The sequence below is a fragment of the Nanorana parkeri genome, unplaced genomic scaffold (genome assembly GCF_000935625.1).
Source record: "Nanorana parkeri isolate BGI_ZX_2015 unplaced genomic scaffold, ASM93562v1 scaffold175, whole genome shotgun sequence".
NCBI lineage: Eukaryota > Metazoa > Chordata > Amphibia > Anura > Dicroglossidae > Nanorana > Nanorana parkeri.
Window position 1 is genome coordinate 1,603,648 of NW_017306443.1, and position 19,216 is coordinate 1,622,863.

At 40.6% G+C, this 19,216-nt stretch overlaps 1 protein-coding gene across 1 annotated transcript in view; it reads right to left on the reverse strand.

The window, feature by feature from the left end:
* The window catches only part of RPS6KA3 (ribosomal protein S6 kinase A3), a 114,313-nt gene that overhangs the window by 6,939 nt on the left and 88,158 nt on the right, over positions 1 to 19,216 (reverse strand). Inside the window, exons 6-18 of the mRNA XM_018554844.1 lie at positions 18,392 to 18,471; positions 17,338 to 17,444; positions 15,020 to 15,057; positions 13,917 to 14,059; positions 10,835 to 10,905; positions 7,680 to 7,768; positions 6,735 to 6,799; positions 6,485 to 6,587; positions 6,040 to 6,164; positions 5,278 to 5,400; positions 2,736 to 2,825; positions 1,287 to 1,445; positions 147 to 308 (exon numbers count right to left, since the gene is read on the reverse strand). Coding sequence (XP_018410346.1) covers positions 147 to 308; positions 1,287 to 1,445; positions 2,736 to 2,825; positions 5,278 to 5,400; positions 6,040 to 6,164; positions 6,485 to 6,587; positions 6,735 to 6,799; positions 7,680 to 7,768; positions 10,835 to 10,905; positions 13,917 to 14,059; positions 15,020 to 15,057; positions 17,338 to 17,444; positions 18,392 to 18,471 — 1,355 coding nt within the window. The remainder of the gene's footprint in view (positions 1 to 146; positions 309 to 1,286; positions 1,446 to 2,735; positions 2,826 to 5,277; positions 5,401 to 6,039; positions 6,165 to 6,484; positions 6,588 to 6,734; positions 6,800 to 7,679; positions 7,769 to 10,834; positions 10,906 to 13,916; positions 14,060 to 15,019; positions 15,058 to 17,337; positions 17,445 to 18,391; positions 18,472 to 19,216) is intronic.

Below are 19,216 nucleotides of genomic sequence, written 5' to 3' on the forward strand. Positions count from 1 at the left end.
CAAGGACTGGGATATGCCCCATAATCAGATGAGGTGTACTATGTTACTACAAAGTGCAGCCAGAAAGAAAAGGAGGATTTAGACAGGAATTCAAAATCCCATCTGAATAAAACTGTATTCAGTCTAATGACAGAAATGGCCATTACCTCTGGAGCAACGAAATTTGCAGTGTAACACGGAGTCATAAGCAATCCATTTTCTGCCCTGAGTTGTTTAGCAAAGCCAAAGTCGCAGATCCGAATAGACTCGGGATTTCCAGACTCATCCACATAAAGAATATTGCTGGGTTTCAAGTCCCTGTGTACAACCTGGAAAGAAAACCATATTCTTCAGAACCACTTTACCTACCAGTGTGTGTATAGAGTCTAGAGCAGTGGTTCTCAACTCGTGGGTCGCGACCCAAAAGTGGAACATTACACTATGAACATGTATGACGGGTACTCCAAAAACAAAAATATCATGGTTTTTGGTCATTTTTATGTTTTTTTCTTTGTTATTTGTATAATTTTTCAAATACTTATTTAACACAGAAATGCATCATTTCTAGAATACAGACAGGTTTTATTTGAATTAGTTTTTTTAAAAAAAATCCTGTACTGTTTGCTTCTGTATTTTTCCCTGTTTTGTCATAAGAACAAAGGCCCATTTTTTGCACCCCGTCATGGGTCGTGAAGGGGTATCACATCATTAAAGGCCATCTCCAGTTAGAAAAAAACAACCTACCAACTACCCAATTAGTGGGGCTACCCTCTGCACTAGAATTGTGAACAGCTAATTTTTGTTTGAGAGACCTTTGTAAAGCGTTCTTACTTCACCAATCACAGCTCCTTTTGTCTCCAAGGCTGGCGCCGGTGGCCTTCTTTTCCCTCCACTCAGGAGGCTGGAGGCCTGCTGACGTCATCACATCTAATACAGGGCCCAGAGCTCTGCATTATACATGAGACTAAGGGACAGTCCACAAGCTGGAGCAGACAGGAGAGGGGTGATCGACGACCGCCAGGGAAAGCAGGGATCAGGTACGTAAAAGTCCTCTTGACAATACTACTACCCAGGTAATCCTTGCAGGTCTGCAAGTGTATTAGGGTTACCCCAAGATGGGTTTTAAAGCAAAGGAATTGTAAAAAAGAAATCAATAACTAGCTCCTAATGTATGTAGCATGCTTCAAAACATTAGCATTAAGTTATTCCACCCAAGCTAAAACAAGCTGAAATCCTACAATGCCAATCAAGGTTTGACCATTTCCTAAACTATTCATTTAAGGCTTATTGACCTCACTGCATCTCACCCATTGTGAATGGAGGTATTCCGCAGTTTTGGTTATCGTGTGCAATACAGCGCTCGCTTCCCGCTCCGAGAAAAACTTCTGTCGTAGTATTTTGTCTAAAAGTTCCCCTCCTTTCATAAGTTCGGTTACTAGATACACATACTTCCCGTCGTCATACACCTGTAATACAACACATACATATGATCACCTTTCAATATCAATTAAAATGCATAGATTGGGGGAGGGTATGAAAAATTTACAATGTGCAAGCAATAACTCCGAGAACCTAATTTGGTTTTATAACTACGTTTATACCATGTACTGAAATGTAACAGCTGAAAAGGTTGTAATTTTATGAAGAATCATTTTTGAATCAGTTTTCTCCCAGAAATCATGGATGTTTTAGATCTGAAATGCTGTTCTAAAGAAATACTATAACCTTCCCATGCAAGATATGTGAAAAGCACTGTAAGAAGTACCACAACTCTTCCATGCATGAGTTTGTGAGTCGTGAACAATGCTGCAGAAAGCAACTCCCTAAAGTATTCCAGCTTCCCCATCACAATTTGCAGACCGCTTTCATTCCATGCATTAAGGAAAATATAATCATCTCCAGCTCTTCTCACAATCCTGCTGCACTAACATACAGAATGATCAAGTTATGAAATACTGCCAGTATTCGGGTCCACGTCATCACAGTCCCTCAAGCCGCTGTGAAATAGACACTATAAGAAATGGTCAATCAGCAGCCCTGTCTGAGCACCAATGTTTCCCTTCAGCAGAATATTTAACCAATATATAAAAATTATTAAAAACAGAAGGCCAGCGTGACAGCCTGAAAACTAGCATTTTCAGGATGAGGTCACAAATGGCAGCCTAGTGGGTATTTCTATGATGGTAGTTTTCCTGGAGCAGGGTTGCAATAGCAGTTGGTGCATGGTTTTCTGACAGATTGGCTTATAAACATCTTTAAACCAATTTAAATTCTGTCAAAAACTTTTGATGCACCTATTTCTTTTTGCTTTAAATGTGGTTGCCTGGTTCTGTTGGCCCTTTCTGAAGAGTGGGAACCTTTCCCTGATAAAGTGTACGATTTTCCAGTCGACAAAAGTCCTCTAGATATGTAAGAGTATAATGATATCTGGATGGCTCAGATGTGATGTGCTGCAGGAAGATGAAAGTGGAGGACTTCAATACTGAAATTGCAACCTTTAACAGACAGACTTGCCATAACGTCAATGGCTATTATTTTAAAATCATCAGTTGCAGGCTATACATAACTCTTTCTATCCTATGGGTAAAATGATGAATGGTGCCAACATCAACATTTTCAAAAACCTCCCATTCCATCACACTATAGAGGCTTCTTGGGTCTGAAAAAAGTTCCAGTTATTCTATGCTATGACATTTAATTGCTCTTATAAAGATTAGATTTGGTTAGCCTTGAACTAATAATTTCCACCAACTTACATCTTTTAACGTGATGATATTAGGATGCTGTCCGTAGCGCAGAAGGATTTCAATTTCCTCAGTTGGATCTCTTTTGCCCTTATCAATGATCTAAAACAGAAAATATTATAGCATTACTAATGATTTATGTTTTACGTACATTAACAAACCCAATGCCGTTACTTCACTCCATTTTCACACACAGAGAAAAGATCCGTTAACATTTTAGATCAGATATCAACAGAGGCCTATCACATTTAATAACCAGAAAAGCTGCTTCTGCACTTCTCTGATATAGTATCACTTTGTTCCTGAGACCTGATTTTCTCTGACTTCAAAAAGCACCGACAACTACAATTCAACTGTTCAATGACAGCACTGTTATTGGCCACTGAGGCACTCTCAGTTTTAGAGGCAAGAATCTTTTGGCATGCTAGGACTTTAACTTTAGAAGCATAAAGTTGAGTACAGGTTCACTTTAAAAAAATATATAATAATAATTTAACAGGTATTAACCTACCTAGCGGTCTGATTATGCAGTATTTTTGCATGCCAAAGCGGTAAATTGTTTTAAACGAAATATAATGTAAAAAATGGTCCAGTAAATGGGGGCGCAGCCTGATGCGTACCACAGTCAATAGAGCACCAAGTTCGCACATCACTGAGCTCGGTCACAGAATCGTCGCTGTCGTCACTTTCAGTGTCTGATGACGAATTTCCCCACGAATCGCTATCACTCAATTATGCATGTGATTCTATCTATGAATCACTAGCGCTGTTTTCTACCTTGTCTAAAACCGCTTTTGACCTAAAGGGATGCTTTTTGGATGCCATGGAAGCTCTCTCTTTTCTGCATTAGAAATGAAACATAAATGATGACAATAGCCAGTAAGAAAAAAATTGGCAGTACTCATGTCACTTTGTCATTATACTAGGCCTCATAAAGGGACCCCAAGTGGCCCCAAAATGTTGTCTGTTTGTGACCAGATGTACACGTCAATAAAGACACATTTGGATATTTAAATCTTGGTGTGCTGGATATATATTATTTCTACTTGGATATAGCGGCGCTATCTGCAGCCACTTCTGCACCCATCTACAAGGGGCATACCGGTAAGGAGTGCGGTGGCCTCTCTTTAGAACTTGCTTTCCTGTCACTTCTCTGCCATGTTTTCATTAACAATATATGGGACAGCACACAGAAGCACCTGGAGACAGAATAAAGGAAAAACTAGCCTGCTGTATTTCTCTCACCTATTCTGTGCTGATCAATGTGGCAGTAGAAGGCATTAGAAATCCAGCTTTGCAAAGAGAACTAGTGGGACTACAGCAAATCCAGCTTGTCATTTTGTACATAGTTTCTACTTTTGTGTTGTTGATGACTATCCCGGCAGAGGCAAGGGCAAGTCTCTCACACAAACCATCTGCTTTCTTTATCCTGAGCAGCATTTACAATAGTCCAGGTCAGCAGGGAAAATAAATGTATTAGTATGGTTGTCAAACAATTTTTTTTTCTCCAAGAAATATAATAGTCAGTGTCAACATAAGATATTAGTTTTTTTGACAAATGTAACAGATCTGCCTTACTGTGAAGGCAAATCACTGCTCCCTCAAAAATATACAGCAAGGCCTACATGATCTTGCAACTGACAGGCAAAATGGAAAATCTAGTGGTGTGGTAGCATCTTGAAAAATGACACAGCCTCATGACTGTATAGAGCAGGGACCTCCAATATATGTGCAGGTACCTTGCTATAAAATTCCTGCAAAGTTAACTTTCAAAATGCACCAGGCTTAAACGGGAGAATGTTTAATAAAAGAATTGATAAAAATAAATACATTAAAAAAGCAAAAACCGGGAGGATGTGTACTTGAATAGATGTCTAAAAAAGGGTTCAGAAACATCAACATCTTATGTACATTGGCAGCGCGAGTCCCAGGATGGTCCCCACCATTTGCACGCCATTAGCTGAGAGCAGAAATAGATAGCCCTTTCAGGATTTTTGTTGAGTACTTTATTCTTTCTTTTTTTAATGATAAATTAGAGGATTTGATTAGATGATTACCTTTCAAATATGGATGCATCCATAAAAATAAATTTTTTTTTTCAAAAAAGCAGCATATAAGAATCAACATCAAGTCCCAGCCACTGTAACTGCGAACATTTTGTTTATAAAAAATTTTCAAAGCTAAAACGGAATAATGATAAAGGAGTGCCACAATCAAACTTTTCAGTTCGGTGTCTAGGCACAAAAAAACCCACACCTGACATCTCTACAATACAAGCACATTTCCCCATGTTTCGTTTCTTTATAAATGTTCCATGTCAATTAAGATATTTATTGGTCTGATGAAAATTGTGTGCTCCTTCCTGTAATAGCTGATAAAGCTGCCTCAGCTGTACTATAATCTCAAGCATGTTGTGCATTCTGACCAGTTTTCCTCTGCTGGACTATGGAAACAGTCACCCTCTCCAAAAAATAAGGTCCTTAAGATGTGGTGGCTGCATTCGTTTTCTCTTTTCTAAATTGAATTGACTTTCCATTTTCTGCAACAACATTACCTTTACTGCATATTCCATATTTGTAGCCTTGTGGATACACCTTTTACAAATAGAGTATGATCCCACCCCGATGTCTTCTTTTAGGTCATAACCGTCAGTGAACTGGATGCTGTTTCTGTGAAGCTGGAACATAAAAGGGTAGATTAAACTGAGATTGTAATGTTTCAGTCACAGGGTAATGATATATTTGACATAGCAAGGCAGTTTTGGGCAGCTGAGCGCAAAATTAATTGATCTTTGGCTTGTTACATCACTTGGGGGATTTGCTGTGACGTCTGCCCGAGACGCCCAGCTCCTTCGCCACAAGGTCACTATAGAGATGTGACACTGTAGATACTAGTTTCTCATTTAGTTAAAGAAAATAACAGAAACGGTAGTTAGGAAAGACTATAGTCTTTCTCAAGGTTTTCAGATATAGGTGACCACCTTAATGTAAATCCGGATGTTTAGAAACTTTAAGACTTAATTACGGAGGACTGGAAGCTGGTTGATTGATCTATATGTAACAAGACCTTCACCCTAAATGAGCTGGACATAGCTGAGGCAATAAACCCAATTCTGGCTTCACCACCTTCTGAATCAATGATCAAAATCAAGTATGCAGTTTTTGAGTTAAGACTTCTTTTGAAACCAGAATTAGGATGACAGCCCCAAACCTGCATCTCTAAATACCAACACTGTGCACTTCATTTACATGGACATATAAAACCAAGGTACACACAAGAGTTAATATGTCTGCTGCTGTTTATGCCATATGCTTACCGGAACAATGCCATGAACACCAACAGTCTGTATGGCCTGGTTTTCTTCCTCTGAGGAAATTGCCACAAAGCTAAATCCACGGAAGAGCTGATGTGCATTGGCACTAGCTGGGATGCCAGGAGAGTCTAGACCAAAACAAAGATTATGAGTCCTAATATTAAAGAAGACCGTGCAATTAATAAGATCAGAAATGTACAATAAACACAAGAAAAAATAAGATATTTTTTTTGTACTCATCAGAAAATCGGTTTCTCTGCATTCATTAAAGGACACAGCCAAATCTTGATTTAAATGGAAGGGTTATATCGCCACCTTCCGGGGGCAGGACATGTTCTACTCCCGCCAGTGGCGATATAATCCTTCCGTTAAATGAAGATTCGGTTGTGTCCTTCAATGAACGGAAGAGAAATAACCTTTTACTCAAACACACAGACCCTCATCTCACCTTTGGGTGTTTTTGCCGTGAACTCGGGGTCAAAATAAAATGTGTCTTCAGGACCACCTGTTGCTGGTTTAAATGGAGGCTGAATTTCTCTTCGGTACAATTTCTAAAAAGGATAACAATATTTGAAACAGATGTATTGAACCCACATAACAGTCCACATAACAACCAAAAACTGTCTAACACTGGTATGGGGCTGCTTATCTATACAGAGTAGCTGTGTCAACACCATATAAGAATACAATGTACTTACATTCCAGTCAATTGTTGCAAAGAAAGGATGCCTCTTAATTTCTTCAACACCATCAGGGCCAGCTCCTATAAACAAACATGTAACATCTCTTATTTCCCCTTGAAAGCATAGAGGAGCACACACTATTTCCCTTGCCTCTTTGCTGCAGTCTTACACGGTCTACACCTAACAGTGACTCTATTCCACTATATCAAAGAAAAAACATGAAATGTTTAGAAGCATTGAAAACTAGCATTTCAGTTTCCGTTGGAAGCTGATGCAACCACTCATTGATTTCTGATGCCCCTCAGTGAGATCTCACCTGGCACAGCCCCTATTTCTCAAGCTAGCACAATTTCTGCAGTTTTTTCAATTATGAGAGATAAATAATGAAGACTCTAGGGGTGAGTCAGACCTAATCATAATGGCAGAGAAGATAGGTGAAGTTCTTGCTGCTGCTGTTGAGATTAAAAAGCTGGCAAGTGGCTCGCAACCAGCCTATGCTGAATTGTTCAACTAAAATAACTCTTTAAAAAGCAGTCTCACCTTGTATTATTTTTCACAGCAATGTAACATAACTCCCCCAGTGTGTGCTGCTTTTTATCCCAAGTTTCTGTGTGGAGTAGAAAAAAAAAGTAAAACAGTTACAGACTAACAGTTCACTCCTCTTCATTCTTGACCATGCTCTGCAAAGGAGATGGCAACATGACTGACAGGAATCCGCACAGGCTCTAGAGCAGGAAGGGAAGCCTTGTTCTGTGTTGGCAAAGTGCAGAGCCTGTGAGGTAAGAGCTGTCAATCAAGAGACCATCTCCTTTGCAAAGTATGGTTAGTGAACGGTCAGTTTCTACTCCACACAGAAGCATGGTATAAAAAGCAATATACACACTGTTGGAGTTAGGCAACTAAGCTGTAAAAAATAATACAAGGTGAGAGAGACTTCTTTAAGTGAATGCTGTACCTTACCTAATCTGTTGGTTGGGTTTCTCTTGAACAGCATACGCAGTAGGGACTGGGCCTCTGAAGTAAGAAACTGTGGCATGCCAAGTTTTGCTCTAAAATTTAAGCAAAAAAACAAACCAAAAAAAAAAAAACACACATTAAACAAAATACATTGAGTAATTTCAGACAGCAATTGAAAGCAAACTAGCAAGGAAATTTTGCAACCAAAATTCAAAGGGCCTGTTCCATTTGACTTATTCTAAAGTCTAGGCAATCCACAGCAGAGAAATTTCAATGCACCCCACATGCAGAGTGGGAGAGTCCAATTCCTGAACCTGTGCCATGTGGCTTGCTGTGTGTGATGCATCACAAATCAAATTCAAATGATTAACCCTTTCAAGGACATATCGCGGTACACAATGGTTTCCAGCTGGCCGCGTCAATATGCCATACGTCGGTGGCTTTTACCGTTCTGCTATAAGCTCATGGTCGCTTGGCGACCATGAATAGATATCAGAATGGCTCCTCTGAGAAACCCCTTTAAATTAAAACCCGCCTTTGGCTGAGGCACCAGGGATCCGAGGTGTTTGCGTGGGAGGGAGCCGCAATTTCAGGATGGCTGAGCGGTAAACAGATCAGAGCCACCGGCTGTCAAATCCTGGATCGCCGGCAGCTCTGTCATCTGTCTGTGCTGGATGGCTGAGCAGGTGGATCAGTAAATATGTGTGATATTTACCGATCATCTGTGCAGACCAAACACTGGCGTGATCAGCTGATCACTCCAATGTTTGTAAACAACTGGGGACACATAGTACTATGTGTCCATAGTAATGAATGAACAGGAAGTGCTTTACATCACATCCTGTTAATTTATGAGTTTCTCAATGGGTGGAAGCCTCAGTATAGAAGATTCTACCCATTCATAAACTGGATAATAGTAAATCTTTTTAGAGCACCAGTTTTGAATGGGAAGCTTCTGTACTGAGTGCTTTCCATTCATTGAGTGCTGAGGCTGCAGAATAAAAATTAATTAATACAAATAATAAAATAAATAAATAAAACAAACCCCCTTCCCCAAATGAACACACATAACAACTACATACTACTACTACAATTTTTAGCATAAGTATTTTTTTTTGTGCACCGATTTTAGTGTGCTTTTATCAATGTGAGTTTTTATCGGTTTAATATTGATTTAAAGGAGAACTATGGGGTTAAGGCTTTTCCCCATAGTTCTCCTTAGAGTAACGGGAGGACACAAACTAGCGTCCTCCCGTCACCCTAGGCTCAGTATACCATGAGCTATAGCTCGCGGTATGCTGAGACGCTGCTGCTCACGGTATACTAAGACGCCGCAGCTGAAGCGGATCCCGACAATTATGTCTGGATCCGTCCAGCTGCGTGACTGACAGCTGGCTCTGCCTATCTAGAGGCAGAGCCAGCTGTACCTGCTCCCTCCCCCGTCCGTTCCGCCAGTCAGCGCTGGTGGATCGGAGCGGGGAGGGGGGAATCCAGCCGCTGCCCTGTCACGGCAGAGAGCCGTGACAGGATCGAGAGGTGAGCGAACGCCATGTGTTTGCTCACCTCCCGATCTACTGAGCCGACCTGTGACAGTCTCATTGTCACAGGCCGGCTAGAATTATGAGGTGAGTGAAAAGCACTCACCTCATAGTTCTCCTTTAATAAACATTTGCGCAATTATCTCAGGGCCTACAAATTTAATAGCATCATCTTTTTATATGGTTTGGGGGTCTTTTACAAAACACAGCAGTAGGAAAACAAAACAATGGAAAAAAAATTGCAAAAATGGTGGGGCCAGCTGAGGTGTAAAGCGTTCCAGAGGGCTTGGCAGCAAAAGGGTTAAGATCTAATGTTGAGAGATAGTTGTGAAGCTATAAGTTGAGGAGAAGTCACCAGCACTCCATTGGCAAGAAATAACTAGCTTTGTTTTATTTACAATGCGTCACATGAAATGCATAATTCCAATGTTTTGGGACTGCACAGGGTCCCCCTCCTCAGGATCACATAGGTAGTTGTTGTTAAGAACATTTCTTTACTGAAACTCTAATATAACAGTCTTTCTGCAGGCAAAAAGACATCAAGGAGTCTACGGTGGTGCCATTTATGAACATATCCACTATATTACAGACGTTAAACAAAATAATCAGCAGATTAATGCAGATTAATGAAAAAACACATGGGGTGAATTGGTTGCATACAGCAATGTCTGCATGAAGAAATCAATCTCTAAGCAAGTTGGTTTAGAAACTCCTCCTGTGTATCTAAAGACTATAAAAGCACATTTAGGTCAAAATGGAATATTAACAGCATAGTAAGAAGAGCAGGAAAATATGCTTAGCTCCCTCTAGAAAGAAGAGCTGGTATCTAGGGCAACACTTAGTTCTGACATTAGTTCTCATTATACATGCATAGTCTACTGAATGCAGAAACCGCACAGAACCTTGAAAGATAAACACTAATGCATTATTACATGTGATGGAAGCTGGCACATAAAAGTTGAATCAGTATTCTTTTCTCACAAACAGACACCAAGGAGCACCTTCAAGCCACATTCAGATTTATGCATTTTGGTGAAACATGAGTTACACAAAGCACATACCATATGCACTAACATTCATTCTGCATGGCAGATTCCCATCTGTGTCTCCTTTGGGAAGACTGGGCTCTTATTTCTGGGCCTGATGTCAGGTGGCCACCAGGACAGGAAGTAAGGGGAAAACAAGCCAAAGAAACACTATTTTAGTAGATTGTGGAAGGGAAAGAGACAGTCAGGTTTTCACTGTGTGGGCTGTGCACAAATTTCCTCCAAACCGTCTAGTCTACTAACAGTGGGTCACTATAGGAATTTTATTTAAAAAAAAAAAAGCTTGGATGAATGTGCCTAACGATCCAGTGATGCCATCAGCACCTATTAAACCAATAGGCTTGATTCTCGTGATTTTGAATGTAGTTCTCTACTGTGCAGGTAATAAAAACATCTTAAATGCAGGTGATAAAACAAGTTTTAAATCTAAAAAAAAACAATATAGAAGATTATTGTGCTCTAATGAAAGCGCTCTTATTTTCCTAAACTGTTATTAAAGTTTCCAAGCGACATGCCAGTTCCCACTTAAACTAAAGAATCAAATTTCAAGTGCTTCCAAGGAGCCATTACTCACTTCAAAATCATTGTCATGGTTTCCTTTCGGTCCTTTCCTTGAAAGGGTAAGGTACCAGTAAGCATTTCAAACTGAGGGTAGAAGATACAAAGAGTGTGAGATGGATGCATTGATAGCAAGATCAGTAAATACATAATGTCAGCGAAATACATTTTCTACTTAAACGTTTATGAATATATCCTATTTTACAATAATGATCATTATCAATGAGACTCAATTTTTGAGCCCCAATGCATAGCCAACTAGGTTGAAAAGCTGCCACAGAAACAACACAACTGAGTCATTGTTGTGTAACAAGCATCAGTTACGTAACCTTTTACACGGGTCATAATTAATACGATCAATTGCACAACACTGCACCTCTCTGTTGCTATAGGAAGATCATGTGAAAACATGTGAAACTAAATGCCCTGCTGAATCCCAGGCTTAGCTTCAGATATGTAGCTGTACAGGCTCCTCTCTGTACTTTAAAGGCTGGGTTCACACATGGGCGTACGGGAATACGCGCGTTTCCCGCTCGTTTCATCGATTTGCGGTAAAAGAAGCGTGCGACAAGCGCGCGTTTATGAGGGCTATCCGGTTGTATCCTAATGGATACGCGCGACAAATACGCCCCAAAGAAGCTCCTGTACTTCATTGGGCGTAGGGCGTTTTTCAGAGCGTTCCTACCCGCTGTAAAGCGCCCAGGTGGGAACCATGCCCATAGGCAATTATTGGTTTTCACATGTTGAGCGTTTTACAGCGCGTAGGAACGCCCAGGTGTGAACCAGGCCTAACTGTTTACTCTGATTCTGCTGCACACTGGGAGCTTCTCACAATGTGCATTAAAAAGCTGCAGCAACTACTGAGGCAGTAGTGCATTCAAGAAGCCATGTACAGCACCCTGATGCCCACTTCCACCAGACATTAACTGTTTGCATTGCACACTCAGTGTCAAAAATGAAGTATGCAATTAAAATGTGTTTTTTACTTAGAAATTTAATTAGAACGTTGGTAATGGGGGGGATTTTTCTTCTACTGGCTATGGTCAGCCAATAGAAAAGAAAATTACAGACAATTCCAACCAAATTTTCACTTCTAGGAACAGGGAGATAGTGTCAGGCAATAGTCAAGGAAGCAACTATCTAATTTAGGAGACCTTTGGCCAATGACCCTTAAGCTGCAGAGTCGCACTCAGACATAAGTAAAGATGAAAGGGGGCAAATAGAAACCTTGTATAAAAAGGTATGCAGCAATATAATACATTACCAATTATTTGAACACATAAAAAAGCTAACTATAACCTCCTGACATGAATCAAAACACCATTTAAATTATGTGTCCTGACTGATTACAATTTACTTTACAGCCCATAATTTCAATGAGTGTTACAAAGTTGCTGTCCCATGAAATTCAGAACAAAGCAACACGCAGTTCACATCATTTCTAGGTTTTCTTTATCAAGACTCCACAAAGGTTTGATCTGCATTTAATTAGAATGAATAAAACAAAGTCTATTCTGGTAGCTGAAATGTTATTCCTGCTATGTGCTCACAAGAATGTTACCCAGAACATGACAGCTTATACTAGCATTAAGGCTTTCCTTTCCGTAGAACTACACAAATGCTGGAGAAGACATACTTCATGTAAGAAAACCTACCGCTGCTAAGAGTTGGGAAAGATTTTAGCATGTATGTGGACAATCAACCCTTAACCCCAGTAGTTATGTAACAAACAACTTCATACAATAGGTTAAAGTACAATGGATTACTATAAAGGCAGAAGGAAAATCTGGATGTGGAATTTAAAGGAATCCGTTATGAGCAAATAAGGTCAGTCAGATACATGCTGTATATTAAAGTGGACCAACTCTTTAAGAAAAAAAAAGCTCGACTAACTAATAAGCTGACTGAGAAACCCTTATCCGTCTGATTACATATGATGCAACCACAGAGAACAGCTATGCAACACAGGCACAGAAGACTAATCTACAGACCAGTTCACAGTACAACTGTTCTCCAAGCCCTGCTCGATGAATTCAAAAGGAGTGATCACCAAATGTTGACCAGCACAAGCAGTCAAGTGACATGATGATCTCAGAAATTTAGAAAGGAACTGAACTCTGAAAGTTGTGCCCAAAATAAGGCAGGCAGAAGGTAAAGGACTAGTCACCAGTGTCACCCATGGTCTCCCTGGCAGTTGATCTTTGCCCCATTACTAAATGAACATGCCTTGTTTTTCCAGTCTCTGAATGGAGGTGGCCATCTTGGTAGAGGCAGGGCTTTGCATCCCCATCCTCTTCAGAGCCTCCAGCAAAGACAGCAGTAAGTTAAAACAGTAGTGATATCAACAAATCTCATTCCAAATCTCCAAAGACTAGCAGTCAGAGGCAGCAGTGTCTTAGGTCTCCCACTAGAGTTATGGGGATGTAGACACCCTCACATACCAGAAGTACACTGGTACAAAGGCAGTTTTCTTAGGGTATTGCTTAGGCACAAATAAAAAAAATTAAATATTCCCTTTAATAGTGCAAATCTTCACTTTTGAGTTCAGTCCCACATAAAGAGCTGGATCAAGTGTAATAACAAAACCAAACCCTGTTCTTATTAGCAACCACACAAAATGTATATATATTTTCGGAGTTTGCAAAGCCTCTAAAGACAAAACAATAATAATTAAAATCGGCGGCAGGCCAAATGATGGCAAACCAAAAATGTATTAAAGGCAGATGGCTGACACCTGCACACATTGAAGGATTTAGGATAATTTTCACCCCGTACTGTTAAAGCCATCTGCAAGCGACTTGTGCTTGAATGGGTACATATGCTGATAAAAACTGCCTGACCCAAACAATCCTCAACTATGTCTTTATGCTACAGTAAGCTAAAGATGCAAATAATAATGCACAGTATATATTTATATATTATTCTATGGTGAATGGTTTTCTATGCATTTTGATGCCTGGGTCTTCAGACTATGCTGGAAAACTCAAATTATGAGAAATACTGGAATACAAAAAAGTTATGTACTATACTGTCAGCACAAAGCAGGCGGAGGCGCCAAAACGATACATTAAATAAGGAGACACTTAAAAAAAACTTACCATGAGAACCCCAAAAGACCACCAGTCAGCACTCTGTGTGTGGCCCCTTCTGTTGACAACCTCTGGAGCCATGTACTCCACTGTGCCGCAGAAGGAATATGCTTTTTTCTCATGATCAATAGACTCCTTGCTGAGCCCAAAGTCTACAGAGAAATGAACATGGAGATCAAATTAGGGTAAAAGCCTGGTACAACTACGCGCTGAAGAAGGAAAGATCGCTAGATGTGATTAAAACAAAAAGGCCAAAAACATTGATCTATGCTTCTGCAGCAACATTCACTCACAATTTACATTAAACTTCCAGTATTCCAGCCAGTGAATATAAGCAATATTTTACAGTTAAAACTAAATTATGCTATGTTGCAAAACAGCATCCATGTAATGGATAACACTGTGGTCACTTACCAACCTGTAAAAACATTAATTTGCTTTGAAATCTAACTTTTATTGCACTTTAGCCCTCCTCAGATTCTATGCCTCCTGCATGCAGGAGAAACTGAAAGTAGAGGGAAGGTAAGGGTAGATGTAAGGTGACCTGGGAGATGTTAGATTTATCTACACAGCACTATGCACTGCCTGTTTTACAAAGAGCTGAGTGTATGGATGTACAGTAAAGGACGAGGAAAGCCCATGACCCCAGACTTAGGCAGCTAGAACAGATCAACAAAGAGGTCCGAGTTTCAAGAGACATGCACACCACTGAGAACACATGCAGCCACTGGGAAGACACTTTTACAAGTATACATGAATGCATGTTTTCCTTGTATTCTGAAATGAATGCATGTATAGTGAGGCTATATTTCTGCTTTGATATCAGTGACAAAATCTCCCTCTAAACCTGTGTGCATTTTCACATACATGGTTGAGACCGTAATATGTAGTCCTGTTGTAATAATGGACATTATTACAATGTGCATTATTACAACAGGTGCTTAGATTGTACCAAAAAAGATCAAAATGATCAATACTTGTATACACATCATACAGCAATTGGTATTTTTAAAAAGCCGGCTGGACCTTTTTTTTGTGTGTAAATGATGAAACTCTTTACGATGCAACCATTAAAACTCATGTTCTAAGGACAACATGGTGGTGTTACATACCTGTTAACTTTATGTGTCCTTCTTCATCAAGCAATATACTATTAAAAAAAAAAAAAAGAACATTTTAAAGTAAACATTTACTGTGAGGAGTATTTTATATAATTTCTAATACAAAAATGATTAAGTTAGAACTAAAGTCACTTTAACAAAAAATCAGAACGTAGAGTTTTTAGACATGCATAGGAGGGATGCACCGATACTAGCATCGGTGGCGATACCGAGTATTTGGGCCAGTACTCGTACTCGCCCAAATGCTCTGATACCGGAACTTCCAGGCAGAGGAAGATTACCTCTGACCGGCAGTGCCGTAGGGGAACGTGGAGCCGGCTTCTCGGGCAATCAGGAAGCAGGGTGGCGAGTAGACACACCTCCCAGCTTTCCGATTGTCTGGAAAGCCAGCTTGATGCGGATTGGCTGAAAAGTCGGCTTCCCAGCCAATCAGCATGGAGTCGGCTTCCTGGCCAATCTGGAACCCGAGCGGCAGGTCACTACTCGCCGCCCTGCTTCCGGATCGGTCGGGAAGCAGGCTCGATGCTAATTGGCCGGGAAGCCAGCCAAACATGGAGCCAGCTTCCCGGGCAATCAGGAAGCACCAGTATCGGTACTTGGTACTGGCGAGTACCGAAAGCAAAGGTCTATCGGTACTCGTAACCGAAAAAACGGTATCAGTGCATCCCTAATGCAGTCTTTTATCAGGCTCTTTATTACTTTTTGCTTTCTCTTTACACTGCATGGTTCATGCGCAGAAGTTACATCAGTGGCCGTTCGATGGCTGAAGAGGCTCACTGCAGGACCTGGAAGAGTCGGTGACAGAGGTGGTGGTGGAGCATGCAGTAGTGACAGTATTACCTGACTCACTATTGCTGGAGGACAGCACACTAAGAGGAAGGTGTGTGCCATAACATGTAAGTATGCTGTGCATATTTAAAAATGATGGCAAAATATCACCTTCACCAAGTTTACCTCTCCTTTAAAGATGAACTCCAGTCATACAGCCCAATACATATACTGTACATAAATATTTTACTTGCAAGATGCTCTTGTGATTCAGACACCATACTGCACAGCCCAAGCAACCAACACCACTTGACCCCCCTCCCTTGATTGGCCGTCAGCTGGCCTTCCCTCTCAATCTAAGGTCTGCTGATCGGGGATTATATAAAGATAGATTTCAGATACTTATGTTATCAGTATTTGAAAATGCATCCGAGAGTTTTTAATATATTAAGGATTGTGGTGTTTTACATTTCTCTATAGTTCACATTAAAACTATAGTACTGGGGACACATAGGACTAAGTTTCCCCAGTTATTTACAAACACTGGAGTGATCAGACGATCGCTCCAGTGCTTGTCTTCTCACACGGAGGATCGGTAAATATCACTGATATTTACCGATCCCCCGCTCTGCCACGCACAGAGCCACTGTCACCCTGAAACTGACAGGATGACAGCGGCTCCGATCTCCTCCCCGCTCGGCCATCCTGACAGCTGGGGGCGTGGCTTCTCTCCCCCTCACCGCTCAGCCATCCTGACAGCAGGCAGCGCTCCCTCCTGCGACCCCCCCCTCCGGGACGGATGGACGAGGGAGCGCTGTCATCATGTCGGTGAGGAGGAGAGAAGCCTCCCCGAGGAGGTCTGGGAGTCCCTCCAGGAGTTGAGTGCCTGACTCAATTGCTTCATTTCCACTCGCCCCCATGCAATTTTCACTCGCGAGTGTATATATGTGTCCCCCTATTAAAAGGCAGGCTGTAAAAAGCACAGCAAACTCCAAATACTGCAGTTTTCTGAGGCAGGAGATTACAAAGTCCTCTTCGGGTCCTAAGGGAAACCTGTACTTAAACCCACACTAAGCCAATATCAGCAGTTCTGAAAATCAATATCTAGGCTCAGAAAACTGCTATTTGAGCTGCACACCGAAAACTGGCGTCACTGGTTGATGGTGAATATACCTTATACTCCTGAATAAGAGCAACTTATCTTTTACATAATCTGAAAATTATTGGCATCAAGTATTAAGCTGAAAAATTCTTAATGCAATACAAGTAAACAAAAAAAGTAAACAAAAACACCAAAAAAATAGGAAGAAGCATTTATGACAGAATAGGTTTAACCCCTTCGTGACTGACGACGTACAGTGTACGTCGCCAGCATCGGGGCTGTTTAAACAGACTCCAGGCGACTTTTGCCGCCGGGACTCTGTTTAAACTTGTAGAGCCGACTGTCGGCTTTACAACAGAAGCGATCCTGGCGGCTTACCTGTCGCCAGATCGCTTCTGCGTCCCGAAGAAGGGGATATATATATAATTATATTGCTTACTTTTCTGGCTTAAGGTCTCGATATATAATACCAAGTGTATGAAGATGATCTAATGCAAGTGCCAATTCTGCCAGGTAGTATTTCACATCCTCTTCAGTGAACATTACCTACATGAAAAAAAAAATATACATAAAATATGTACAAATATTGTAATGCTTCCCTGCCTAAATGCAAACTCCTTTTTGTAATGGCGTCTTTTTTTTTTAAACAAAAGCATTGAAGGCCTTTGTGATTTGGTGTGTTGCAAGTATTGCGATACACACAGCCTGTATTGTCTTGGTGACTTTGCGACAATTGCACCCCCATTACTTTATTTGGGTGTCATAGGGCCATGAAGTGAGGGAAATTCTTACCAATGGGATATCAAATAGAAATAAAAAATATACTGAAATTCTGAATCTTTCCCACTCTACCCGAAATAAATAAAAAAATGGTTTGGAGTTACGCTGTAAAAAAACTTTTCCTCAAGTACTCGCCGATTCCAATGACTGATACCTTTTAGTGTCAAGTGATCATTTTTCTAAAACAATTCAGGCTAATAATTTTAGGACGCTGTTGGAGCACGATGGCAACCCTGGTAGTTCTGCCACTCCAAGGGAGAGGGACTACAAATCTTAGCAATACATTATACAGCAATGCAGAATACCATCAGCAATAGACTACAAATCCCAGCAATACAGAATACAGCTATGCAGAATAAAAGCATTTGAATTTGTGTGCTGCTGCTATGCTCCGGCCTGATGTCTCGGGCAGAGGGTCTCAGGAGGGGAAGATGTAAAAGCAGGTGCTACATGAGCTTGTGAAAAATTAAAGCGGCGGTATCGGTTTTGGGGCATTTTAATGAGTATCCATACTGGTAACGGTGTATCCCTAGTATTTACAGCACATTTTAAGAATGTAAATGACAGCTTGTAACTGGGTAAGCAACACCTCTTATTAATAAGTCATGAATATATGAGGATAAAGGTTCAGAGTGGTGCATCCATTTAATAAAAAAATGAACAATTACGATATTAATAAAACAAATTAAAGATAATTGCGCTATAAAACTTGCCTCTTTGGATAAACGTGTAAACAAATCTCCACCCCTGAGAAAATCCAGAATAAGGTATAATTTGCCTTCTGTTTGGAAAGCTGAAATAGAAAATAGAAAACTTGTTTCCATGCAAATGTAAAATCAATTTATTAGGACACACCTTGCTATTATCCTTGATCCTTTCACAAGAATTGTATGTAATTTCCAGAAATGCATTAGCATAGGTGCCAACAATCCTAATTAGCAAGGGCAGTACTGGATTCTAACTCGTATTGGAAGTACAGCAAAAACATGCTTCCTTATACAGTATGTCAGACCCCCCTTCCCCCCCACCTCTAAAGTGGACCTAACAGTAAAACCTTACTGCAAGGTCCACTTACCCCCACCCCCGGCTAAAATTGGCTGCTGATTATATGTCCATAAGGCACCTGAAGGCGAGGGTGACGTTGCGCTCAGTCCAGCAAGATCATGGGAAACACAGAGTACAATCAAATCTCGCAAGATGCACTTAACCTGTAGTGTCTTTCCCACAAAATTTAGGCGGCTCTGCCTTTCGTCAGAAATCTTACAGTAAATATAGTGTCCTCATGTTGGGACTAAAGCAAGTATAATTTTACTGCAATGTCTACTCTAAGACTGGTGAACTAATAAACAAATGGTAAACTGATTAGTAGAGGAAATAATAACCAGAAGTTAAGGAAAAAAAATCCACAAAATTAAAGTAGGAGCGAGGAAAACTTTACGTAGCAAGTCATCTGGTACAGATTTCTCTCCAGCAAGGAGAACAGTAAGCAGAACAGTAGTGAAATCACCACACCTCACTCCACTAAAGTGTGTGAGAAT